At 16.0% G+C, this 26023-nt stretch overlaps 7 protein-coding genes and 1 non-coding gene across 8 annotated transcripts, besides 65 other annotated features; 3 read left to right on the top strand and 5 right to left on the bottom strand. All coding sequences in view use genetic code 6, as the record gives it.

Annotated features, from left to right (window-relative positions):
- Positions 1-933: 933 nt before the first annotated feature.
- Positions 934-1002: a microsatellite.
- Positions 937-989: a microsatellite.
- Positions 944-1038: a microsatellite.
- Positions 967-1065: a microsatellite.
- Positions 1046-1099: a microsatellite.
- A 6-nt stretch (positions 1100-1105) lies between these two features.
- Positions 1106-1167: a microsatellite.
- Positions 1120-1151: a microsatellite.
- Positions 1168-1296: 129 nt separating the features above from the next.
- Positions 1297-3154, top strand: IMG5_191090 (response regulator receiver domain protein; the record flags this gene model as incomplete). Its single annotated transcript, XM_004025093.1, has 3 exons — positions 1297-1738; positions 2223-2242; positions 2816-3154. Coding segments are annotated over 3 exons (801 nt in total), but the record flags the coding sequence as incomplete, so codon positions are not given.
- Positions 1300-1357: a microsatellite.
- A 1259-nt stretch (positions 3155-4413) lies between the features above and the next one.
- Positions 4414-4454: a microsatellite.
- Positions 4420-4480: a microsatellite.
- Positions 4436-4496: a microsatellite.
- Positions 4497-4516: 20 nt separating this feature from the next.
- Positions 4517-4542: a microsatellite.
- A 1024-nt stretch (positions 4543-5566) lies between these two features.
- Positions 5567-5647: a microsatellite.
- Positions 5576-5662: a microsatellite.
- A 16-nt stretch (positions 5663-5678) lies between these two features.
- Positions 5679-6500, bottom strand: IMG5_191080 (hypothetical protein; the record flags this gene model as incomplete). The annotated part of the gene is made up of 1 exon (XM_004025092.1): positions 5679-6500. One exon carries the CDS (start codon positions 6498-6500, stop codon positions 5679-5681), a length of 822 nt encoding a protein of 273 aa, XP_004025141.1.
- Positions 5838-5871: a microsatellite.
- Positions 6499-6564: a microsatellite.
- A 732-nt stretch (positions 6565-7296) lies between these two features.
- IMG5_191070 (hypothetical protein) lies at positions 7297-11677 on the bottom strand (the record flags this gene model as incomplete). Its single annotated transcript, XM_004025091.1, has 3 exons — positions 7297-10357; positions 10399-11507; positions 11554-11677. Coding segments are annotated over 3 exons (4248 nt in total), but the record flags the coding sequence as incomplete, so codon positions are not given.
- Positions 8237-8308: a microsatellite.
- Positions 11678-11784: 107 nt separating the features above from the next.
- Positions 11785-11833: a microsatellite.
- Positions 11834-11884: 51 nt separating this feature from the next.
- Positions 11885-11951: a microsatellite.
- Positions 11893-11951: a microsatellite.
- On the bottom strand, positions 11913-13168 carry IMG5_191060 (hypothetical protein). The gene is made up of 3 exons (XM_004025090.1): positions 13084-13168; positions 12614-12992; positions 11913-12191 (listed from the first exon to the last, which is right to left on the bottom strand). Exons 2-3 carry the CDS (start codon positions 12784-12786, stop codon positions 11933-11935), a joined length of 432 nt encoding a protein of 143 aa, XP_004025139.1. The 5' UTR covers positions 12787-12992; positions 13084-13168; the 3' UTR covers positions 11913-11932.
- Positions 12203-12247: a microsatellite.
- Positions 12203-12341: a microsatellite.
- Positions 12204-12263: a microsatellite.
- Positions 12204-12331: a microsatellite.
- Positions 12207-12307: a microsatellite.
- Positions 12221-12307: a microsatellite.
- Positions 12224-12296: a microsatellite.
- Positions 12224-12297: a microsatellite.
- Positions 12225-12280: a microsatellite.
- Positions 12293-12356: a microsatellite.
- Positions 12295-12351: a microsatellite.
- Positions 12307-12388: a microsatellite.
- A 50-nt stretch (positions 13169-13218) lies between the features above and the next one.
- Positions 13219-13276: a microsatellite.
- Positions 13227-13276: a microsatellite.
- A 26-nt stretch (positions 13277-13302) lies between these two features.
- Positions 13303-13505: a microsatellite.
- Positions 13342-13396: a microsatellite.
- Positions 13432-13506: a microsatellite.
- A 93-nt stretch (positions 13507-13599) lies between these two features.
- Positions 13600-13669: a microsatellite.
- A 216-nt stretch (positions 13670-13885) lies between these two features.
- On the top strand, positions 13886-15008 carry IMG5_191050 (hypothetical protein). The gene is made up of 2 exons (XM_004025089.1): positions 13886-14377; positions 14453-15008. Exons 1-2 carry the CDS (start codon positions 14236-14238, stop codon positions 14716-14718), a joined length of 408 nt encoding a protein of 135 aa, XP_004025138.1. The 5' UTR covers positions 13886-14235; the 3' UTR covers positions 14719-15008.
- A 545-nt stretch (positions 15009-15553) lies between these two features.
- Positions 15554-15606: a microsatellite.
- Positions 15562-15599: a microsatellite.
- A 927-nt stretch (positions 15607-16533) lies between the features above and the next one.
- Positions 16534-16606, top strand: IMG5_191040. Its single transcript has one exon. It is a non-coding gene; the product is annotated as a tRNA-Lys (tRNA).
- Positions 16607-16864: 258 nt separating this feature from the next.
- Positions 16865-16928: a microsatellite.
- A 1450-nt stretch (positions 16929-18378) lies between these two features.
- Positions 18379-18422: a microsatellite.
- A 31-nt stretch (positions 18423-18453) lies between these two features.
- Positions 18454-18510: a microsatellite.
- Positions 18454-18522: a microsatellite.
- Positions 18456-18516: a microsatellite.
- A 78-nt stretch (positions 18523-18600) lies between the features above and the next one.
- IMG5_191030 (hypothetical protein) lies at positions 18601-20232 on the bottom strand (the record flags this gene model as incomplete). Its single annotated transcript, XM_004025088.1, has 2 exons — positions 18601-19832; positions 19887-20232. 2 exons carry the CDS (start codon positions 20230-20232, stop codon positions 18601-18603), a joined length of 1578 nt encoding a protein of 525 aa, XP_004025137.1.
- Positions 20233-20622: 390 nt separating this feature from the next.
- On the bottom strand, positions 20623-23789 carry IMG5_191020 (protein kinase domain protein; the record flags this gene model as incomplete). Its single annotated transcript, XM_004025087.1, has 10 exons — positions 20623-20733; positions 21008-21160; positions 21202-21653; positions 21717-21917; positions 22026-22054; positions 22412-22672; positions 22814-22901; positions 22962-23212; positions 23259-23398; positions 23448-23789. 10 exons carry the CDS (start codon positions 23787-23789, stop codon positions 20623-20625), a joined length of 2028 nt encoding a protein of 675 aa, XP_004025136.1.
- Positions 20934-21006: a microsatellite.
- Positions 22056-22107: a microsatellite.
- Positions 22071-22112: a microsatellite.
- Positions 22238-22275: a microsatellite.
- Positions 22690-22802: a microsatellite.
- Positions 22694-22798: a microsatellite.
- Positions 22719-22774: a microsatellite.
- Positions 22732-22793: a microsatellite.
- A 123-nt stretch (positions 23790-23912) lies between the features above and the next one.
- Positions 23913-23967: a microsatellite.
- Positions 23953-24034: a microsatellite.
- Positions 23953-24035: a microsatellite.
- Positions 23960-24057: a microsatellite.
- Positions 23976-24056: a microsatellite.
- A 1023-nt stretch (positions 24058-25080) lies between the features above and the next one.
- Positions 25081-25198: a microsatellite.
- A 239-nt stretch (positions 25199-25437) lies between these two features.
- Positions 25438-25496: a microsatellite.
- A 4-nt stretch (positions 25497-25500) lies between these two features.
- Positions 25501-25541: a microsatellite.
- Positions 25542-25543: 2 nt separating this feature from the next.
- Positions 25544-25618: a microsatellite.
- A 296-nt stretch (positions 25619-25914) lies between these two features.
- Positions 25915-26023: part of a microsatellite that runs on past the window's edge.
- Positions 25918-25990: a microsatellite.
- Positions 25919-26023: part of a microsatellite that runs on past the window's edge.

The raw sequence follows: 26023 nt of genomic DNA, 5'->3' as shown, positions 1-26023 counted from the left end.
AAAAAAATAATAACAAAAAAAAATATCTAAAAATAATTGATTTAATTCAATATTTAAAAGTATAAAATGGAAAAAGTTCCTTTTAATAATATAACTTTATAATTTAACAAAAATAAGATCTAAACAGCATATATTGAAAATTATATTAATTAATTTTAAACATTTATATAATTTTACATATTTACAATTATAATTCATTCATTTACAGTTGGTTTGTTTTTCTATGTAAAATTTAATAATATTAATGCTTTTTTATTCTTGCTTACATTTAGTATAATATTAACTTTTTTACTATTATTACTTCCTAAAAATTATAATTTAGTTATAAAAATTATTTTTATAATAATATTAATTTATGAAGTAGTTATAGTAGAAATAATGATAGTTATGTAAAAAAATATTTAATACTGTATATAAGATGAAAAAGAGTACTTTTTTCTTACAGGTATATTATTAATGTCAACTTTTTGTATATTTTCTTAAATTTTTAATAATTGGTATTAGAGATATATAATTTTATATTTTGGAATGACATACTCTATAATTAGAACAAACGGATATAAAGATATTTTATAAAATTGTCCCATTTATTATATTTCTACTATCATATTATTAATAAAATATTATTATTAAGAGAGATATGAAAAGCTTAGCTATTATAACCTTTACAAGAAAGTTAAACAAAATAAATTCTTTAAAAAACTCTTAGAAAAAAATATTCCTTAGTCTATGATAATACTTAAATCACTGTAAAATAAAAATATAAAAAAATCTAAAAATATAGATTAAGAATATAGTATTTTAAATAGTATTGATATTTTATTTGCTAATGATCATTCTAAAAATAAATTTAAAATTTAAAATAATCAATAATTAAAACTATGCATGAATAATATATTTTCTTATGGATCAATAAAATAGATAGATAATTTGTATAAAATAAATATATAAATATAAATATAAAAATAATATATATATATATATATATATTTAATATAAATAATTTAATTTTTATATATTTATATATATATATATATACAATATATTATTAATTTTTAATATATTATTTTTTTATTTATTCATTTTATTTAATTATTATATCACATATATTTTTTTTAATTTTTAATTTTATATTTTTTTAATTTATATATATTATATTTTTTTTAAATCAGTGAAAATTAAACTACAAGCCTTTACTATAAAGAGAGTAATAGATCTCATAATTATAAATATAGATCAATTTTAGAATTTGTATATGAATATAATGAAAATTTTAAACTAAAAAAAACATTTTAGGAAATAAAAATTGGTTCTATTGATAACATAAAAGCTGGCTCAATTGATAACATAAAAATTGACGAAGAAGTTCATTTAAACTGTATTTATAAAAAAAATATATTTAAGTCAGTTCACGAATCCCTAAATTTTTCTGCTGCTATTAATTCAACTCTTTTTAAAAAACAATTAAAATACTTAAAAAATACCAGATTCGATATTAAAATAGTAAAATGTAAATGGGAAAATGAAGAAGCAGTAATGGTTTTGATAAGTGATATTAGTTAAAAAGTCTATATTGAAAGAATTAATTAAATATAAGAATATAAAAATTAAATGCTTTCTTCAATAACTCATAATTTAAAAACTCCTCTAAATGGAATTATGGTCATGTTATAATCTGCTTTAGCTAGCAATAAATCAAAATCGATTTAAGAATAATTAACCTTAGGCCTTAAAAACAGTAAATTATTACTTTTTATGATAAATGATTTATTAGACTATTCAAGAATGTAAAGATATAAATCTTTTGATTTAAGTTTTTCTAAATTTAATATTAATGATGTTTTGAGCGAAGTATAGAATTTATTATAAATCTAAATTGATTAAAAAAGACTTTCTTTTTAAATTGATGTATAGCTTTCTGAATAATAAAAAGTTATTGTAAATGATAGACTGAGATTAGAATAAATACTCTTAAATTTTATTTAAAATTCTATTAAATTTACACTTTAAGGATTTATTAAAGTTAAAGTTTTCTAAATACCTTAAAAACCTAATTAAGTTTTCATTACTATTGAAGATAGTGGAATAGGAATATCTGATAGTAGAAAATAAAATTTATTTAAAATATATGGAAATGCTCTATTTAGTTAAAAAACTTAAAAACATGGCAATTAAATTCTAAATTATTTATTTATTTTTTAATAATAATAAAATAAAAATAGGTGTAGGCTTAGGTTTAGCTGTATGTAAAAAACTAATAAATTAATTAGGAGAAAAAAACTCTATAGCATTAGAAAGCTATAAAAAATAAGGTTCTAAGTTTACATTTAGTATATATAGAAAACATCCAAAAGACAAGAAATATATGATGAATATATTTACACGGGCATCCCTTTATGATATTGAAAATACATAAGAAAAAAGAAAAACTTATGTAAATTACAGTCTTTAATCAAACCTAATTAATAAATATGATAATTCATTAAATAAATACTTATTTAATTCTTCCTCATCTACAATATCAGAACATAAGAAATAAATAAACTTGCCTAAATCATATGAAATTCACCATTGTTGTGATTTATATAGCAACTAAGATTGCAATAATTAAATTGTTAGTATTAAAACAACAAATTAAGGGCTTTCGCCTGAAGATATTTTTACAGAAAAAAAAAATTGTATACTTTCCACTGGTAGCTCTAGTGCTACTTTTTAACATATTTAAGATCCTATTTTGGAATTAAAACGTATATTTTTTAAAAAAACTAAAATTCTTATTGTTGATGATGTTAGTTTTAATATTATTTCTTTTAAGTTTTTACTTAAACCTTTTATTAATTTAATCATTGATGAAGCTTATAATGGATAATAGGCCATTGAAAAAGTTTTATAAAACAAAAATTATGATTATATTTTTATGGATATTAATATGCCTGTAGTTGATGGATTTTAAGCTACTTAAAGAATTAAAGAATTGGTTGATTAAAAAATTATTTAGCCTACTAATATTATTATGGTTTCAGCATTTAATGATTAATATGATATCGAAAAAAGCTTCAAAATGGGAGCTTAAGAATATGTTTCTAAACCTATTTATATTTCTAATATTTTATCCGCTATATAAAGAATATAGAAGGCAAATTTAAAATTTTGATAGGCTTTTTTTATTATTATTTTTTACTTTGATAAAAAGTTTAATATTTTAAAGTTTTAAAATTCTTTTTGGTATTTCAGTGTGGAAAGAGTATTTTCGGTTATATTTAAAAGATAGTATAAAATGTAAATATTAAGATAAATTAAATTTGTCATAATTAATAAATTTAAATTTAATATATTATCTATATAATTGCATATTTATTTTTTTTAATTGAACTAATATATTTTCTTTTTTTTTGTCTTTTTTATATAATATTAGAAATTCTATTTTATTTTTGTTTAGTTTAATGAATTAATTAGTATATTTTATTTAATTATTTTGAATATAAAAATTAAAATAAATAAATTTTTTAAAATAAATTTAAATATTTATTTTAAAATTCGTAAACTAAATTTAAAGCAAAAATTAGTATTTTTTTACAAATTAATATTTAATAATTACCTTATTTATTATTGTAAATTAAATAAATAACTTAAAATAATAAAAAAAACAGAAAAATCAATAATAATTATTTTTTCCAAAAAGAGCTTCTGCTTATTATTACTCCCATCCTTAAAGTAAAAGATATTGATTTTAAATGATAAATATATATATAAATATATTAATTACTAAAGATATATACTTAAATAATTTTAACAAACCATAGTAAAATAAGCAAAAGTACAGCTTCTACAATTGCTTAAAACATATACAAATCTTAAACATAAATAGTTTTACAATAGCAATTATCAGAATCTTAAGTTATATAATGGTTCATAGTATCATACATGACTACATAGATAACAATTCTTGATAAAAAGGCAATGATTAATAATATAAAAAATATATTTATTTTTCTAGCAGACCTAGATCTAATAAAAAAAAAGCCAATAATACTGATTAAAACCCAAAAAGCATTAGCTAACATATAATAAATCATTACCATAGAATAATCAGAACAAATATTTTCATAATAAAATACATAATAAAAATTTTTTAAACTTTCATATGTAAGCATAAACTAAATAATTTTACATTAATTTTTTTTTTTTTTTACTGTTATAAATGCATTTGCAGCTTATGTAAAACTAACTTTTGTTTCTACAATTTAATCAAAAGAAGGGTCATCTTATGGAATTAATGTATCTTCCCTTTTTCCTCTTATAATAAACGGTCTATTAGCTTTTGAATCAGATTAAGGAGAACCATAGTTCATTTTTGTTTTGTAGATTTTTTTATTTTATAAAGTAAATTTATTTATTTATTTATTTTTTAAAAAAATTTAAATATATAAATGTAAAATATATATATAATAAATAATAAATAGTAAATATATATATATAAAAAAAAATAGTGAAATTATTTAATTTTTTATTTAAGAAAAAACTAAAAAAAAAAACTAAAAATATTATATTTTATTTATAATAATTATTTCAGATATAAACTTCTTCGAAAAATATTTTGTATTTTTTAAAATATTGTTTTTTAGCTAATTCAGTTGGAATCTTTTATTCAAAAAAATAATTTAAACCAATAATCCAACCTGTAACTAAAAATAAGCACGAAACAGCTTTTTTCGAAAAATTTATAATTCTATATTTATGTTTCTTATTATAAAAATTGTAAAAAAATGCACTTTTTCTAAAAAAAAGACTATAAATCCCTAAAGAAAACGCACTCATTCCACATGCCCAATAAAACTATTTAGCTTTTTCATTCATAATAATGTATTAAATATCTTCATTATCTCTCATCAATAATCCAGGATGATTTAATAATTATTTTAATTTATCTTTTTCATCAATATCTAACCAATATTTCCAATATTCGTCTAATAATAATTTATCACTAATTTTTTTATTTTAAGGAATTTTCCCTTATTCTTTTTTAAGTTAAATAATTTATTCTAATTACTATTTATAAATTAAATTAAATTTCCATTAAAAAGCGAATTATTCGGAATCATTTAATTCATTTATTTATAGCTAATTTTAAAAATTAGAATAATGTAATGATTTTTGCTTTTCAAAATAACTCATTAAGATTTTGATAATTTAAATAAATATATATTATTATAAAAAAAAAAATTAATTAATAAAAATAATAAAAAATGAATATTGAAATGAAATATATTTATCTAAATAATTTAACTATTAAGAAAAAAAAAAAAAAAAAAACTTAATATATATAATAAATATATATTAAATAAACTTTTATTTTATAATGATAATATATTATTTCAAAGATTAAATTATTTTTTATTCAAATTTATTAATATGTTTTATTTTTATTTATTTTATAATTAATCAATTATTATTATATAAACATAATTAAAAAAATAAATTAATAAAAAGTATTCAAAATAAAAAAATATAATGCAATAATAAAAATAGAGAATTAAATATAATTACTAATTTTATTTATAAATAAATAATAATTTATATATATATATATATATATATATATATTATAATAATATATATATATATATATTTATATAAATATATTATATTTGTATACATATATTTAATACATATAAATTTCAATTTTATTTACTCTATAAACGACTATTTATTAAAGCATTAATTTCAGCTTACAATCTAATTTCATCTGTGATTTTTTACGATCTTCTAAGTTCTGACTATAATAATAAATCATTAGCTATTTTTTGAGATCTTCTTATATTGTCTAATTCATTTAAATTTTAAATTTCTTATTTTAAAATTTCTTATTTTCTAAATGTTTCCAATTCTTTTTATAATTATTCTCTTTTTTACTAATTAAATTCATTTTAAGCTTTTATTAAATTAAGTTCAGCTTAAAGTTTCTCTTCTTCCAATTTTCTATCATTTTCATATTGCTATCTTAATTCTTCTTATAACTTTAATTTAGCTTCAAATCTATCTTATTCTTCTTTTAATTCAGCTTCGTATTTTTGTCTAAGTTCTTCTTCTAATTTAGCATTTATTTCTTATTATTTTTACAATTAAGCTTCTAATTCTGCCTTTCTGGCATAATCGGCCTCTTAAATTGCAATAAGTTCGTCTCTTAAACGGATTTCTTCGGCAATTAATTGATCTTTTCTTTATTATTCAGATAATGTTAGTTAAGATCTGATTAATTCAGAATTTTTTAATGCTTAGATTTCATTTTAAATGAGAAGTTCACGAGCATAAGGAGAATTATAAACGTAAGGAAATCTTTAAGAATAATTTAATTATTTCAATCTTTGGTAATCTAAATCATTTTATAATCTAGCAGCTTCAGATTAAAGAAGGGCATTTCGGTAATTTTAATCTTTTAAATATTAAGAATAAGCTATAGAACTATTTGGAATATATGAATTGTATAATAAACTAGACATCTTTTTTTATATATATTATATCTGTATTTTTATTGTAAATATATATTTTTTTTTAAATAATTATTATTTAATTTAAGGTTTTTTTTTAATTTTTATTATTTTATTAATATATATATATATATAAATATATTTTATATTTATTTTATTTTATTTACTTTTTTTTAGCTCTTATTATTTTTAATACTTTTTTTTTATTTAACATTTGTTATTTCAAACTAGTTTAAATCAATGTTATTTAATATTTTTTACCATAAAAATATTAATTAATTTTCTAATAGAAAAAAGATTTTTTTATAATATATTTATAGATTATAAATTATATATATTTTTTAATTGTTCTTTTTAAATATTTGTAATTTTAAAAAATTTAATATTTATTTAGATATTATCAAAAATTATGATAAAAAAAAAAAAAATGATAAAATACATAGATATATATATATATTAATTTTTTTATATATAAATAATAATAATATTTAAATTATTTGTTTTTCTTTAAAATATTTTCATAATAAATGTTTTTTTTTTTTCTTCTAAAAATGTTTAAGTTTATTTAAATTATTTTTTCAAAAAAAGAAAAATATATAAATATATTTAAATTTTATAGATTAATATATATAAAATAAATTAATCCACCAACTTTATATTAAAAACTAGGTAATACTAAAAAATACATAAAAAAAAAAATTCAACTTTTCTAAAAATATTATAATTTATGTTTATAAACATCCAATAAAAACTTATAATTCACCATTTTTTAACTATTAACTGCAAAATTGACTAAAACTTCCCATTAATCTTCCTAAATAGAAAATCCCTATTTTTAATTCAAGAATTCTATCATAATATTTTTTATTTTTTCTAATGGTAATTCTTATTTTCCATCTTTGTCTTCTTCAAAAAATTTTTAAAATAAAGTTTTTCTATTTTTTCCTATACAAAAACACACATTATTATATGCATTTGTGTTTTCCCATTTATGGGAATCGAAATTATTTCTACAGTAATAATCATTTAAATTTTATACACAAACACCTTATTATTTTTTTATTTTTTTAAAACAATATTCTCTTATCCACTTGAATATTTCATAAAACAACACATCCATTCATCTAAATCAATAACTCCGTCTTATTTAGAATCAAAAAATTCAAAAAGATCTTCTAAAAGAGACTCTGCTTCTAAATTACCTTCCAATTTATTAATTTAATTCATAAAATTTAAAAAGTCATTTTTATCCATATATCCTTTTTTCTCCTTATCAAATTACAAAAATGCATCTTTCGGAGAAGCCATGTATGTATACAAAGCTTTTTTTAAAATATTTATCCTTTAAGAACATCTTTATTATATAGTTTACTATATGGGAGATATTTTAAGTCTTTCTATTAATTGCTTATAATTACAATTTAATTAATTTTCAGGATCAGCGTATTTAATTATTTAATAAATGTCCTATGTAGTGATCCCCAAATTAAGTTTTAAAAGAATATTTTTTAGTTGAATATTACTTATTATTCCTGTATCTTAAGGATCAGCAAGTTAACACATTTTAAGAATATTTTTTTTGTTTGTAATTAAATATTAACATAACATTTCAAGTGTTTCTGAACCTAAAATAGAGAAAAATTTAGTACTTTTTTTTAACTAATTATTTGTATTGATATGAGTTCTTAAGGAATTACTTCTATATGGAATATTATTAATTTTTTATATTTAAAAGTATTAATAAAATGATTATTATTGTTATTATTATTATTATTATTATTATTATTATTATTATTATTATTACAATTATTATTACTTATCTTTTAAATTAAATATTTTACAAAACTATTCAAAATTTATTTATTTATTATTATAATTCTCTTTTATATTTATTTTTTAAAGTAACTATTTCCAAATATTTTAGCATTTTTTATTATTCGACATATTTATCGGGAACAACTATTACATTTTTTTTTCAAAAAACTCAAAAGAAATATAATTATTTCCAAATGAGAATTCTTTGAAAAATTCTTATGAATTAATAATAAAATTATATTAATTAGAATTTTCTAATACATCTTTTTTTATTTTACTTTAATTATAACATTCTTTAATTTATTTAACATATATCTCGTATTCATTAGAAAATCCCTTAATTGCATTTTTCCAATCATTTGAAGTTATATAACCTTTTTTATGTACATCAAAATGTGCAAAAAGTCTTTATAATAGTTCTTAAGTTAAATTAAATCCACTTAAAACATTACAACTATCAACCCATTATTTAAATTGTGTAAAATTTACTGTATTTTGAAAATTGGAAACTATATTAAATTAATCTTCTGGTTCTTTTTATTTCGAAAAAAAGATTACGATTTCTTACACGCAATCTTTTAGCCAACCATTTTATTATTATTCGGAAAAATTATCATCTATAAAATCACCAAAATCTTAAATATTGACTGATTTTTTTTTATATTTATCAATTAATTTATATAATCTATCAATCCCAGAACTTTCCATATTATTTATTTATAATTTTTCCTTAATAAAAAAACTCAAATCTTCCTTAGAGATAATCCCGTCGAAATCCTTATCGATAATTCTAAAAGCTTCCACTATACTCAGTTTTTCTTTTTTTATCCATTAAATAATTTTATAAATAGCCTATTCTTATTCACTAAAACTATCTTAAGTATCCTCTTTTGTTTCCATTTCTTTTCTAGCAAAAACTTAATGCCACCTCTAATAATCAAACATTCCAATTTATAAATTATCCATATATGAAAACAGGCCATTTTTGGCAATTGTGCATAATTAAATATTTAATTTAGTTTCTAAATTTTCCAAAAACTCGCTTATAGTAACAAAACCATCATTATTGCTATCCAAAAGCTTAAAAGCATTAAAAAGATTTAATTTTTTTATAATAATCTATTACTTTATTTACTTTATCATATTTTAAAGTTATTTAATATCAGTTTTTTTTTTTGGAAAAGTGGCCAAATCTTTATTCTCATTTATATATTGATATCTTTTAATAAAAGTTTCAAGATCATATTTATCAATATAACCATCTTTATCAATATCTATAAGATCTACATTATGAAAAATCTAATTATCATTAAATGGAAAAATATACTATTCGCAATATTTAGCAAAATTCTATGTTGAAATAGCCCCTTTTTTAGAATTTTTGATATTATTTAAGAAATTTTAAATATCGTTTTTATATTCCTTTTTTATATGAGTACATATTTTTTTCTATATATATTCCAAAGTTTCATTTTATGTATTTGATTTATGCGAATATTTAATTTTTTTAATAAAATCTTAATAGTCAATTTCATGATTTTTTTATTATAAAGAATTTGTTATTTTTTCTATATCTTATAAATTTATATTCAAACCACTTTATAAAAGACAAGTTTTAAAATTTGCTATATCTAACATTCCTTTAAGATTTACATCCACATTTTCAAATTTTTACAATAATTTGTTTATATTATTATTATTTTATTATGTATTTTCTTCTTTTTATTCATTATATATTTTCTTGTATATTTATTAAATCTAATCTTGTAGTAAAAGTTACCTTTTTTCTTCATCTTCTTCATTATTTTGTGGGATTTTAAAGTATTTTTCAAATTCTTTTATTTGTAATTCCTTTTCTCCTTCTGTCAAAATAAACTATCTGCAAATTCTCTAAGCCTCTAGTTTACTACAACACAGTAAATTTTTAAGTCCTTCAATTATTTAAGATTCTAATATAATATCTTATCCTCTATCTATATTCATTCTTATGAAAACCTCATCTAAAGAATATTTATGACTTTTAATAGCTTATTGAATATCATATATTTAAGAATCTTATTTTATTTTTATATTGATTTAAAAAATATTATTTTACTTTTAAAAGAAAAATGAGTTTTCCAATCATAAAAATCTATAAAACCATCTTTTCCTACATCAATAATATTAAAAAGTATCTATAAATCATTTTTTCCTTATAGATCATAATTAAACTATTATAAAGCCTTTTTAAAATTTTACTCATTAATTCTACATTTCCTATTTCCTTCTTTCCCAAAGATTTAGGAAATAAATTTTAAATAAGAATCTTCTGACTTCATTTAAAAGGATTAAATAAAATTTTTAAAATTATCAAATATTTTTAAGTTATTATCTTAAGTTTTTTTCGATATATAAGCTTTAGAAACTACCGAATCACATAAAAGATTATTATTTTTTTGAAAATCTGTAGTCTTTATGGACATTACATCAGGTGTCTTTGCGTATAATTTTTTATGCTTCCAGTCTTTATCAAAATCAATATTTAAATTTTAATTTAGCCATTCTTTCGCGTTGTCGCTAATTTTCGTTATAGAATTAAGTTTTTATTATTAAGAAAATGAGTCCATTTTTTCTCTAGTTAAATTAGTTGCCCTATGTTTTCTTTGTTACATAGTTTAAGAAAAAATTCCTTATACATATTACGATAGATATTCATTAAAATATACTCCACAAAGCCCATTTCGAAAAATAAAAGTACCAATACAGGGTAATTCGATTACTAAACTTTCATTTTACTATGTATTTTTTACCATATTTTCAAGTTTTTGTCTTATCCTTGTTATTCCTAATTATGCTTAATCTTTTGTTGTGTTTGCCATTTTTCCGATTTCATTAAAACAACATATTGTATTTTATATTTGACCAGCAGTGCTTGATAAAACTAATGGAGTTAAACCTTTTTCTCTATAAATTCCGCTTTTTAATTATATTCCTTAGCCAAATTCTTTCGATATTATAAATACAGGTTACCTTTATTATAAGTTTCTTTTGTAATCGTTTGTTGTGTATTTTAAATTGACTTCAGGAGAGGAAAATGTAAATAAACCGAATTTCGGGATATGGACAGATCTTCCTAATTTTAATTATTTATGTATATAAAAACCCAATGAATTCCATATGGTGCTTAAAAGTTCTTAATTTATTAATCCTTAGATTTAAAATAACCTAAATTAAATGAAGTATTATTAAATTTTTAATTTTTTTTTTTTACTTGTTATTGTTTAATGAACATATTTCACTAAGTAAAATTTATGTTTATTGACTAGCTTTAGATATATCAGATTTTATAGATTTGGACATATTATTATTTTTTTTATATATAAATTTATTAAATTTTATTTTTAATTTATAATTTTATTTATATTAGTTGGCTTAAAATAAAAATTATAAATATTATAAAATATTTATTTTTAATTAATAATAAAATTTATGATATAAAATCATATTATTTTTATAAATTTTATATACATTTTTTAAATTTATAATTATTTATACATTTATTTTATATTGCTTTTATGAAAATATTTATATGTACTTTTTAAAAATTTCTAATAATTTGTTCTTAAAAAAATATAAATTTAAATAATTTTTCATTTAAAAAATACAAATGCTAAAATTATTCCTATTAAAATAAAAAAAAATTTATAAGAACTTTAATCTTTATCATGTTATCCATTTACTTAGTTTTGAAATTAACTTTAAAGTAATTAATTATATGCTTATTATCTTTAAGCTTTTGCAACTTTAATGGTTTTTTCTAACTCATCATAATTTTAAGATAACAAAGTAAATTTTTTTCTCAGTTAATCTTCTTAATCTTTTGAACTTATATTATTTGAAAGAACATTACTAGAATTAAGTAAAATAAAAAAATATCAAATAAAATAAAAAATTAAAAAATAAAAAAATAATAAAATAAAATATTAATAAATAATAAATTATAAAAAAAAAAATATATATAAATATATATATGAAAATATAAATATATATATATATATATATATATATAAAAATTTTAATATATAAAAAAATTTTAATTATATATATATAATTTTTTTTTTTCATTATAAATATAATTTCAAATTTTTTATATTTCTTTTTTATTTATATGATTTACATTACATATAGTAATTAAATATAATAAGATTATTTTATTTTTATAATTATTTTGAAACTAAATAAATGTTAATTATTAAAAGTAATATTTATATATATATAAATAAATAAGTTAATTTTTATTTTATTATATATATATATTTATGTATTAATACCATTGCCTGACTTATTAATATACAGACTAATATTCTGATTTTTAATTTACAATGAATTCTTTTACATTATTAACAGTTTTATATATATTAACTTTCAATTTAAATTAATCAATTTTATTTTAATCTATTTATTTCCATATATTTTCAAATTCATTAGCATTTTTTATAGTCATACATTATATAGTCTAAACTTAAAATTTGTTTTCTACTAAATTTTCTGCATCTTATTTAGTCTAATATATTTTATTTTTTAAGTTATAAATATTTTTTTTTATACTATTGGCTTTATTATTTCAAATACAATATCTATTTATTAACTTGGATTTATTATTCCTTTATGAGGTTTAACTGAAAAATATATTACATCAGTTGTTTTTATCTATATTTTATAAATTTTATTTTTTAAGTTATTTATATCGTATAAAATAATTTATTGTCATTTTTATACAATATATAAATATTAAAAAAACCTTAAATAAAATTGGAATATAAGAAGAATTTGTTAATGTCATTTATGTTTTCAAAGGAACTTAATTTTCTTTTAACTCAAAATAAATTTCATTCGAAGAAAGAATCAAATATTTCATATTTGTTAATTTAATGAAATATTATTAAATTATTATGATAAAAATTATATATTATAAATATATATGATAATAATTAATTCAAATATTTTATTTTCAAATAAGTATAATAGTTATTTAATATTTTATGATATTATAATTATATAATATATTATATTAATTTTTAATAAATTTAATATTATTAAATAAATTTTATAAAATATATTCATTATTTATATTTAAATATATTTTTAAATATATAATAAAAATATAAATATATATATATATATATATATAAATGTTTATATATATTATAATATATATATATATTAATTATTTGTTCATATTTATTTATTTTTCATTTAGTATTTTTAATTATTTTTTTTTTTTAAGTTTTCTATTTTATTATATAAATTAACATCAATTTTTTTATAATTTATATATATTTTATTATATTATTTATGATATTTTATTATTATGATATATTTTATTACGTATTCAAATTTTCATTTAAATTTTATAAATATAACAAAAAACACTTTATATAATTTTTTTTTATATTATTATATTATTATACTATTATTTTTAAAAAAACATGGGGGAAATATGCAAAGATATAAGATCTTAACAAGAAATATAACATTAAAAATAAGTAATATAAAATTACTCTGCAAGAAATTTTTAAATATTTAATAAGCTCATAGCATAACAAAAGAATATTTAATAATTAAATTTAGATAATGAATATTAAATTCCTTAAAAAATATATCTTTCAGGAAATAGATTTGTTTTAATAACTGATAATTTAAAAGAAAAAAACTAAACATTTATAACTTCTAATGTAATATTTACTATTCATGGAATTCCAGATTCACATTAAAGTTTTAAATTACTTTAATCTTCTTTTCCTTTGAACTATTGCAGATGGATTAATTTCTGTATACCAGGTCTTGATTAATTCGACGAAAGAAGAGGTATATTTTTAAAAATAAAAAAATCTAATCAATTTCTTAAAAGGATAATTTGATTCTAATTTCGAAGAATCAATGAATTTAGTTTATGATCTTTTATAAAAACTTTAAATTGAAAAAGTTGTTATAATAGTACATTCTTTTGGAGGTGTTATTGGTAAATGTTTTTCATATAAATATCCTTAAAAAGTTAAAGCTTTAATATAATTAGCTTCAATTCCTTTATATGAGTTTTTATTATTATATTTTTTAAAATTTTATTTTTATTAATTTTATATTATTTTTATTTTGCTTTTTTTTTATAGATGGGCCGCTTATTAGTAATCTATTTTTTATATAAAAAATCATTTACTACCAGATTTATATTCTTAAATAAATATTAAAACTTTAAATGATGATAATTTTAGGGCCTAAATATAATAGAAACTTACTTAGTTTTAATAACAAATAAAATAACTTCCTAAAGAATAATAAAAGGCTTTTGTATTAGTTAATATGCTTTCAATTTATGATATTATTGTGTTTCTTAAATATGAACTAGAAGGTCTAGATTTTGCTATAGAAATAATGAAATAAATTGATAATAAAATTCCGAGATTTTTCGCATATAATGACAAAGATTTATTTATTAGTCCTGAAATAATTGAAGATGAGATTTGGAAAGTTATTTAATCTTCATAAGTTACTTTTGAAAATAAAAATACTTTGGGACTTGAATTAGATAAGAACAACTTTTAGAGTAATTTTGTATTTTAATTCTAAAATGCTACTCATAATTTATAAACAACTAGACCTTAAGAACTTTCAGCTTTAATTTAGGCTTTCTTATCTATTATTGATAATTAAGAATAAACTAAAAATTAAAAATTATGATTTTTATTGATTTCATTTTTGTTATATTTATTTTAAAAAAAGAATAGAATTAAAATGTAAATAATATTATGTTTTATTAATATTTTAATTGGATATTTAATAAAAATTAATATTATTAGCAAAATTAGCTAATTAAAATATTAGTTTTAATATCATAAATTTTATACTAATATATTTTATATATTATTACAAAATAATACATTTAATAAAATAAAATTAAAAACATTAAAATTTATATAAGTTATAAAATATAGAAAAATAAAGCCGAAAATAATTATTTTTAATTTGTGTTAAAACAAATATAACATAGGTATTTAATAAAACAGTTTCATATATAAGTAAATAAAATAATTAGATAATTTGAACAAAAGCAATATCAGATTAAGGAGTAATTAATAGATTTTACAATTTATTATTTATAATATTAAAATATAAAAGCTAATTAATATATCAAAAATTAAATAAAAAATATTAAAATTAAAAAATAAAATCCAATAAATAATATACTTTAAAAAATAAAAGATAGAAAATAGTAAATTATATATTTTTTTTTTATTTAAAATATTATTATTTTATTTATATAAAAAGAATAATCATATTTCAAAAATAAAAATTTATGTGAATCTTATATAGTCTAATATTTTATTTTTTTAAGAATATAATTAAAACATCAAATATTTAATAAATAAATAAAAAATGTTAATATAATGCAACTCATAATTAAAAACTAATTTTTTTTTTATAGATTACATTATTATATTTAAATTAATATAATAATATAATATACGAATAAAATTTAAATATTTTATAAAGATTCTATAAAAAATAAAATCTTATAAGGCAATTAATTATTTATTTTATTTTACACAAATAAAAAGTATAAAAAGTATTAATTATTTTTTTCTAAAAAAATAAAAAAGATAATAAAAGTTATAGAAAATTCATATTATAATCAGTTACTTTTTATAAAACTCTAAGATTATGGTGATGATATATTTCCATCAAATTAATTGGAATAAAAATTTATAATAATGTTTTTTACATTAGATTTTAGTGCATAAGATATAATTTTTTAAGAATCATAAATAGATGATTGTTTTTTTATAATATTTTAAATGACAAGTTAGTTTTTAATAAGAATATAAATAAAAAAATAAAAAATATATCAAAATATTTTGAAATATTAATTGAAAAATTATAATTAATTTTTTTCTATTTTTAAATGAATTATTAAAATATAATATTTTTTTTTTTTTATTTTTAAATAAAAAATAAATTATAATTATTATAATTTTTATTCTTTTCAAAGAAGTTTTTGATAAATTCTTATTTATTTATATAAATCAGTATATTAACTTTTATAATTAAGTTTTCTAAAAAATAAAAATACAAAGACGAAATAATAGTAATATATTTAAGCCTAATTGATGATTCAATATTATTTTTATTTTTAAATCAATCAATATTTTACATATCATTTATTAACTAGATTATATATTTAATATATATAAACACCCGTCTAGCTCAGTCGGTAGAGCGCTAGCCTTTTAAGCTAGTGGTCAAGGGTTCGAGCCCCTTGGTGGGTGTATTTTTTTTAATTAATAAATAATTAGTTTATTAGCATTTTGTTGAACATAAATTAAAAATGCGAGGATAAATTATTTTTAAAGATAATATTTTCTGTATATTTTTTTTATAAATTATAATTTAAAAATACATTGATAACTTTTTAAGATAAAAATAAACTATCATATAAATATACAAACATTTTTTTATTTGAAAAAATAAACTTTATTTATTATTTATATAACAGAATATTTTAAGAAAATATTTTTATATCTTTATTTATTAGAATATTTTTATCCTTATTAATTATTTTATTATAATTATTTTTTAATTATTAATTATATATTTGTTTATTTAATTTTTTTTCCATGATTATTTATATTATTAATTAATTTATATTTATCTAAAAAAATAAAATATTAATAATTATTTATATATAATTAAATTTAAAAATAATTATTTATCTTTTATTCATAAAACAATTATATATAATTTGAATTATATATATTGTTAATTTTTTTTTCAATCATATTTAATACTTATATTTATATTTAAATAAGTTTTATAATTCAAATATAACCAATCACTAATCATTAATTTTAAAAGAAAAATCAAGTTTACTTTAGCTTATTACAAAAGTACTTTTTCTATTTTTTCTATTAGAATTTTCCAAATCATCTTAAGTATTATCAAAATTTAAATCTTAATTTAAATGATTTTAATTTTATTAATTTAACCCTTCAGGATTTTTTTATTAAAAATCATTTTCCTATTTTTATTAATGATCAGAAACAATATCAGGTCTATTTTTTTTGCTCTTTTAATGTTCTACAGGTAAAAAATAGAAAATGTAAGGAATAATTATACAAGGAGTAACTTCTACAAATGTAAACAATAAAAAAACAAATTAAGTGCCTTAAGATAAAGCATAAAATGTGAAATCTTTTTTGCAAGAAATATGATTAAAAAAGACAGTATTTCTAAGAATATTTAATAAAATTTAGAATCCGATAGTTAATAATAATGTAAGAATAATCATTGTAATTTATTTACTTGATTATTGATATTATTATATATGATTTGAAAGTAAATAAGATTAAACTGACTTTTCACCTAATAAATTTTTTTCGTAGAATTATTTTAGATTATATTTTAATTTAAGACCATAAAAAATACTTAATGTAGCACATAAAGTGTTTAAAATTACAGGAATGTAATAATTATTTCCAAACCATGTGGAACAGCTAGACCTTTCAATAGTTGAAATCATAAAAATCCATAATATGCTAATGATTAAAGTAAATAAGCCGTAAACTATCATTATTATTTTTTATACTTTTTTATTGAATTAATCATCATAAATGCTTGTCCGATAAAATAATAAAGATAAACTCATTGTAATTAGACTAAATGTTATACTTTATATATATATGCATGAAAGAAGTATTCTTATATCTGAAATAAACAAACTTAAAATAAATTATAAAATACTTTGGACTAAGGTTGTGCTTAAAGGTAATATTTCAAATGATATTCTTTGCATGTATTAGTACATTTAGAGCATACAGCTTACAGAAAATACTATTATAAAAAATGTGTATAAACAACCTAAAACGGAAAAAAGACACTGTACTGATAGTTCTTTGCAAGTATATTATATTTCTAACATTTTTTAAAAAAAAATCGTATTTATTTTTTAATATATTATTATAAAATATTTACAAATAAATTATTTTTTTCTAGAAGTAAAAGAGAAAAATATTAATTTATCTACATATATTTTAAATATGCCATATATTTAATAAATTTATTATTATATATATTTATATATTTAATTAGTAATCCTTCTTTTTTATAATATTTTTATAATTATTAATATAAATTTATAAATAATACAATTATAAATATTAAATTTGTATAAATAATAAATATATTACGATATATATATATATATATACAAATTAACAAATTAATTAACTAATGTTTAAAATATAAAAATAATACTTTTAATATTTCATATCAATTGTAATTATTAATTTTTGATTAATAAATCAATTTTTTACAAGATTTAATTATGGTCTGTTAAGTTTAACTTTTTTTAAATATTAAAAACTAAGTCAAAGTCATTAATTTTAAAATTTTCAATTAATTTTAAAATATGTGTAAAACAAGCATCCTATCTCATATCTTCATCTAATTCAAGAAGTTTTTTTATAATTTTAATAAATCTTTACATACCAACAATTTAGGAATTAAAATTTTAAAGTTTTTCAAATAAATACTCAATATTATCAACTTTAAACAAGCTTTAAATTTTTTACAATATAATCTAATTTTTTTTCTTAATTTTAATCTATTCAATAATATCTTTATCAGTACATTCTTCATCTAAATCAAGTAAAGTGCATAAAATGTTTTTAAAATTAAAAAACTAATCTATAAGTTTTAAATCTTATTATTATTTTTACAGTATTGGAACTATTTTATCAATACTTTAGACTTTTTTTTTTTCCCCGAAAAGAACTTAAGTTATTTATTATAATATATTTTCCATTTTAGGTATAGCCTACATTACTAATTCTGTTTTTTGGGCACATTATATTAATTAGTTTTCGTTTTCTACTTAATATATATCACATAGTTATATTATTATTTATTAAAAATGTTTTAATTTTAAAGAGTTATTTTTATTCATTTCTTATACATTTTTTAATGTGTTATCATTTTCTTCTATTTTTATTATATCTTCACTTTCATTTATGCATTTTTAAACGAAAAATGATTTTTCGTCTTTTTTATTAAAATTACTACTGCCAATTGAATTTTGGAAATTTATATTATTTTCTTAATTTTGAACTTAATTAAATATTTATATTTTTTAATTATCATAATTCTTTTTTGTTTCTATATATTTTTGGCTTAATTAATCATATTAATAAGTAAAAGCTTCCTATGTTTTAATTATTTTTTAATTTATTTCTATTAGATTGTTTTTTTCTTATGTAAGTTAATTTATTTAATTTAATAATTCTTATTAAACTTTTTCAAAAAATTAAGTTTTGTTTCTATCTTCTTCAAACAATTTTTATGAAATTGCACTTTATTCAATTAAATTTTAATTTAATTATTCTTTTTCATTTATTAAAATTAAGTTTTCTTTTTCAAATTTTTCCCTTTAATTTTCAAAATGATTCAATAAAAGTATTAATCTATCATCTTAATTATTAGAATATATAGGTTTTCTTCCTATTATTAATTTTTTAATTTATTAAATAATACTAAAATATTAAAATTATTTACCCATAAACTTAATAAATATGTTTTAATCTCTATCTTTTTATTTATCTTCGATGCTATATTTTTAGCCTATTCTTTTATTTAAATCTAAACATTCGCTTTCTTTTTTTTAAAGTTTTGCTTCTGTATTTGTCTAATTCATTTTTTAATTGTCTTATTTTTTTTTAAAGATTTTATGTTTCTTATTAATATTTTTTAAGTTTATCTTTTTCCATTTATATTTATGAATAATGATTAACTTCCATTTTTTATATAATTTGGGAAAGATCATCTTTTTCTTTTTTTATTTAACTGTATTCTTCTAGAAGTTTTTCCATTATATTATTTTAAGCCTTTTTTTTATCCCCATCAAATTCGGTTTAGAATTATTAATTCATTAATTTTTTTATAAATATATATTTTTTTTTTCTTTTTTTTTAAAAAAAATAAAAACATATATATAAATAATATATTTAAATATAAAATATATTTAAAAATATAAAAAATTTTTTTTTTTTTGATTTTTCTTTTATGAATAAATTATTATAATATTAATAGTAAATCTATAAAAAATAAATAATACTAACGAAAAATAAACTATTTATTCAAAAAATATAATTTCAAACATTTATATACTTTTTATTTTTCTATAAGAATTATTTATTAATATAGCAGCATAAAAGAAATTCTTAATTTTTATATCATTATATAAAAATAAAATTATATATGTATTTATAAATTTCTATATAAGAAATTATCATCATATAAATCCTAAATATTTTCCAAAATTATCTTTAAGTTTATCTTCAACAATAAAAAGGGTGGTTTTATAGCTTCCTGCTCCTATAACAAGAAGAGAAGTATTATTTTCCTATTTAATTATATATATATATTTATATACATAAATATAATATTTAATGTTTTTCTATTTTTTTTTTATTCATTAATTAATTAAATAAATAATAAATAAAAAAAATTAATACCTTTTTTATTTTATTAATTATATATTTAAAAAATAAAATAAAGTAAAAATAAATAATCCAAAAATTAAAATATTGATTAATAAATAATTATATATATAATATAAATATATATATATATATATTTATATATTTATATATTTTATATATTTGTATATATTATACATTAGAAACAAAGTTAAAAGGTTGACAAATATTTTTAAATAACGGAATTTCTCCGAAATAGTCTCCTTTTCCATATTTAAAAACTTATTTTCCATCTTTAACAGCTATCACTTCTCCGTTTTCTACAAAATAGATATTTCCAAATTTAGATCCCTATTATTTATATAAATATATATTTATATTAAAAAAAATACTTATAACAAAATATTTTCCCCTTTTTAAAAAACTTTATTTTCTAAAGAATCCGCAATTTTTGTTTTTTCATATGGGTCATGAATATGTTTCAAAAGTGGAAGACTTGTCAAAAACTATTCATATTTTTCTCTTTTTCTCATAGCTGCATCTTTCACAATATGATTAAAAGTTTCTCTATCAAGAGCCCAAACTAAGCATTCTGTTTTTGCCACTATAGAAGCTGCTCTTGGTGCATTATAAAGAAGTGCAAGTTCACCAAAAGATTCGCTAGGTTAGTAAGTTTTTAAATATGTAGGTTAGGGTTAATTTTAGTATTTTTTAAAGCAATCTAATTATCCTTTTTCTATTACATATAAATATGTCCCTTCTTCTCCTTATCTTATGACATAATCTCCTGCTTAGTATTTTTTCTCTTCCATAGCATTTACTACTATTTACTTTTCTTTATTATCTAAACAATTAAACATAAATGATTAGTTTATTATTGAAAAGATTCTTTATTTTATTTCTTCACTTTTAGGAATTATTCTCGCAACGAAATTTTCTCGTTTATTAAATAATCCATAGGCTTCAGCACTTACAGATATTCTTTATTATTTAATATTTTAGTTTTTTATTTCGACTTATTCAACTATATCATCATCTTCTTCGCTTGAATTCGAAATTTAAGATTTTGGAGAATTTGGCTAATTTTACTTTTTTTTTTAAGGACTATCTAGTAATATTATTTTTATATAAATAATATTGGGTAAAAAAAAAAAAAAAGTTTATTTTATTATTAAATTGCGTATTTTTTTTTAGTTTTTTATTTATTTTTTTTTACTTGATTTCATGATTAGTTTTTTTATTTTGCTTTTATTTAATTTTTTTTTTTAATTTAATTTTTATATTTTTTAATTTTATTTATATAAATTATTGTTAATAAAAATAAATAAAAATTTATTTTGTTTATTGAATATATATTTTAACTCTCTTATATATATATATATATATTTAATAAATTAATTAATAATGCTATTATTATCATAATTAATTTATATATATATATATTATATATATATATATATATTATAAATAAAATAAAAACTAATTAAAAACTATTAAATATATATATAAATAATAAAAATAAAATTTATTATATATATATATAAATATATATTTATATATATTTTTTTATTTCACATACAAATTTTAGTATATTAATATCACCAATTAATAAAAGGATCATCAGAGCTTTTTATAGCCTTTGGCAATTCATTAGAATCAGGGTAGCTTCCATAATTAGAAGTATCATTTTTGCCTTTAATGGGAGGTTTATAAATTGCTGGATTTTTTTTTTAATTCAAAGCATCCCAATCAATATCTCCGAACCATCTATGTGTTTTAATATCATTTACTCCTCCTTTTAGATTTCCATATCTTTTAGTCAAATCGGCCACAAGTAAATGTTTAACAAGACTTTTAGCATTTCTTAAAAAAGCAAAAAAAAATATAAAATAATTTAAAATAAAAATAATAAAATAAAATGATATAAAATTAAATATAAAAACATTATAAAATAAAATAAAAAATTAAAATAAATTAAATAAAATAAAAAATATATATATATACTTATCAAAATTTCTTGGAAATTTAACTTTTCCTTTTAAAATTTTTTAATATATAGCCATAGGATCTTCATCATTAAAAGGATCAATACCTATTAAAATTTATCTTTTTTTTATGAAAAAAAAAAATAAATTAATATAAAATTAGAAACCAGCAATCATTTCATATATAAGAATTCCCAAACACCACCAATCTACCGGTTTTCCGTGTCCTTTATTAAGTAATATTTCAGGTGCTAAATATTCTGGTGTTCCACAAAGAGTATATGTACGTGAATCACAATATTTAGCAAAACCAAAATCTGTTAATTTTAAGTAGCCATCTCCAGCTATGAGTATATTTTCTGGTTTTAAATCCCTATATACTATATTTTTTCCATGTAAATATTCAAACATACTGACTCTGAAATTATTTATTTTTGTCATTATATTATATTGTATTTTTTTACACTTATGCACCATAAAATTATGATTCGTTATTTTCAAGTTTACCTTTATTACGTAAATAAGTAAATAGTTCACCTCCTTGAACATATTCTAATACAAAATATAAAAATCTATCATCTTAACAAAAACCAAGCATTTTAATCTTTTTTTTTTTAAATTTATTAAAAGATATTTTTTTTTTTTCTTTTTACAAGAAAGGGATGATTAATATTTGATAATATAGTGTTTTCTGAAATTATATGATCTACTTATTTTAAACGCAAAATTTCAGCTTTTTTAAGCATTTTTAAAGCAACATATCCACCTATTGATTTTATTTAGCTAATCTAACACGACCAAATGATCCTTAATTTAAAATATTATATTTTATTTTATTTTATTTTTATTTTAAGTGTTTTAAATATTTAAATTTTAATTTTATCTAATATAATTTATATTTATTATTTATAATTTATATTTAATAAACCTGTTCCTAAAGTTTACAATACTTCAAATTCACTTAATTTTATCTATTTTGATTTAAAAGTTTCCATTTTTTATTTTTATTTTTATTTTTTATTTATATAAAAATATAAAAATAAATATAAAATTGCTATTAATAAAATAAGAAAAGTATATGTAAATAGAATAAATAAAACAAAGCTAATAATATATAAATATATTATTAGTAATAATTATATATGTAAATAGAAATAAATATATATATATATTTATATATATATATATTTATATATTTTTATATATTTAGATTTTTTTATATATATATATATTTATATATTATCATAATTTTTTTTATATATACTTTATTTAAGTTTTATTTTTTATTTATTTTATTAAATTTATTAATATAAATTTTTGAATATTTTAATTAAATAAATTAAATTTTTTAGAAATTTAAAATTAAAAAATAAAGTAAAATTTAGAAATAGTTAAACAATTATTAATTATACATATATTATATATAATTATTTTAATAATAATATTTTTTTAATTTCATAAAATTAGTTCTAATCAAGTTTTATTAATTTTTGATAAAATATCTTCTGTTTATTACTAACTATTATTTTAATTTATATTATTATTACTGTTTTCATTATTTTTATGAGTTTAATTATTTCCTTATATATTATTTTGATTATTATTGTTTTAATTTTATATTTATAACAAATACTATTGTTATAATTACATTAAAAATTATTATCTTAATTTTTAAATTCCTTCTTTCTGCTAAAGTATATTATTTGCATTTTACTACTAACTTTCGTTTTATATATTAATTTCATTTTCATTATTATCGTTATTAATTTTTCTTTATTAAATTAAATTTTATTAGTAAAAATAGCTTTCTTATGATTTCATATAATATTTTTATTATTATTAAAACATAAACTAATTAAATTTTAAATCTAATTTTTTTAGTTCTTACTTTTAATCATTTATACTTTATAAAATTTATTCATGGTTAATTTTTAAAATTTAAATTTTTTATTTTAATTATTCAATTTTTACAACGTATTATATTTATTGATTTGGATGTAATTATTAATAATATTAGTGCTTTTATTATGATTCTAAAGAATTTAAAAGAGCTTAATATTCATCTAAATAAAATTTATTCAATTCCATTTGTTATTCTTATTTGAATTTATTTAAATATATTTCTGATTTTTGTAATTTAAAGTTTGAAATTTCATCATAATGTAAAATTTCAAACTCTATTAAGGCATCATTTATTTAGAAATCTTATTTTAGTAAAAATAATTACAGATTTTAATCATTTTAAGGCAAATTATCGAGATTAAAATATACTTAATTTGGTAAAATTTATTATTATTATTATTATTATTATTATTATTATTATTATTATTATTATTATTATTATTATTATTATTATTATTATTATTATTATTATTATTATATATATTACTATTACTTTTATTATATTTACTATTAAAGATATAATTCTTGTATTTATTCTAATGTTAATTATTGATTTATGTTTAATTATTATAATTATATATTTTAATTTTAGTAATTTTGAGATTAAATATGAATTTTTTTTATTTATTACTATAAATCTGACTATTAAAATTATAATTACTAAAATTGTATTTATTTTAAAATTTATTAAGGACTCAATTATTAAAATTATTGATTTTATTATATATTTTTTAATAAAATTTATTACTATTAAGGTTATAATTATTACTATTATATGACTTATTAAATATACTATTATAAAATTTATTATTAAATATTTTACTATTATTAATTTTTTTATTATTCATATTATTGATTTTATGTTTTATTTTTAATTTATTATATATTGTTGTTTTAATTTTAAATTTATTATGATTATTATTATTATTAAAATAATTAACTTATAACTTATTTATTTAGAATTTTTTCATTTTCGTTTTAATTAACCTGTTCTTATTATAATTATAAAACTTGATCTTATTCATTATATTTTTTTTCTATTTAATTGTCATTAATTTCTTATTATATTTACTTTTAATTTAATTATTTATTTTCTTGTTATTATTGTTATTATATTTATGATTCTATATTTTATTATTATGGTTATTATAACAAAGGTAATAAATTTTACATATTTCTTTATATATTTTATGGGTAAAATTAATTTTATAATAAAAAATAATTATTATTATTATTATTATTATTATTATTATTATTATTATTATTATTATTATTATTATTATTATTATTATTAGATTAATTTTTATTCCTATGTCAATTATATTTA

Source organism: Ichthyophthirius multifiliis, assembly GCF_000220395.1.
Source record: "Ichthyophthirius multifiliis unplaced genomic scaffold scaff_1120509251371, whole genome shotgun sequence".
NCBI classification, from domain to species: domain Eukaryota; phylum Ciliophora; class Oligohymenophorea; order Hymenostomatida; genus Ichthyophthirius; species Ichthyophthirius multifiliis.
The sequence above is the reverse complement of the archived record's forward strand: the minus strand, read 5'-3'. Positions and strand labels throughout refer to the sequence as shown.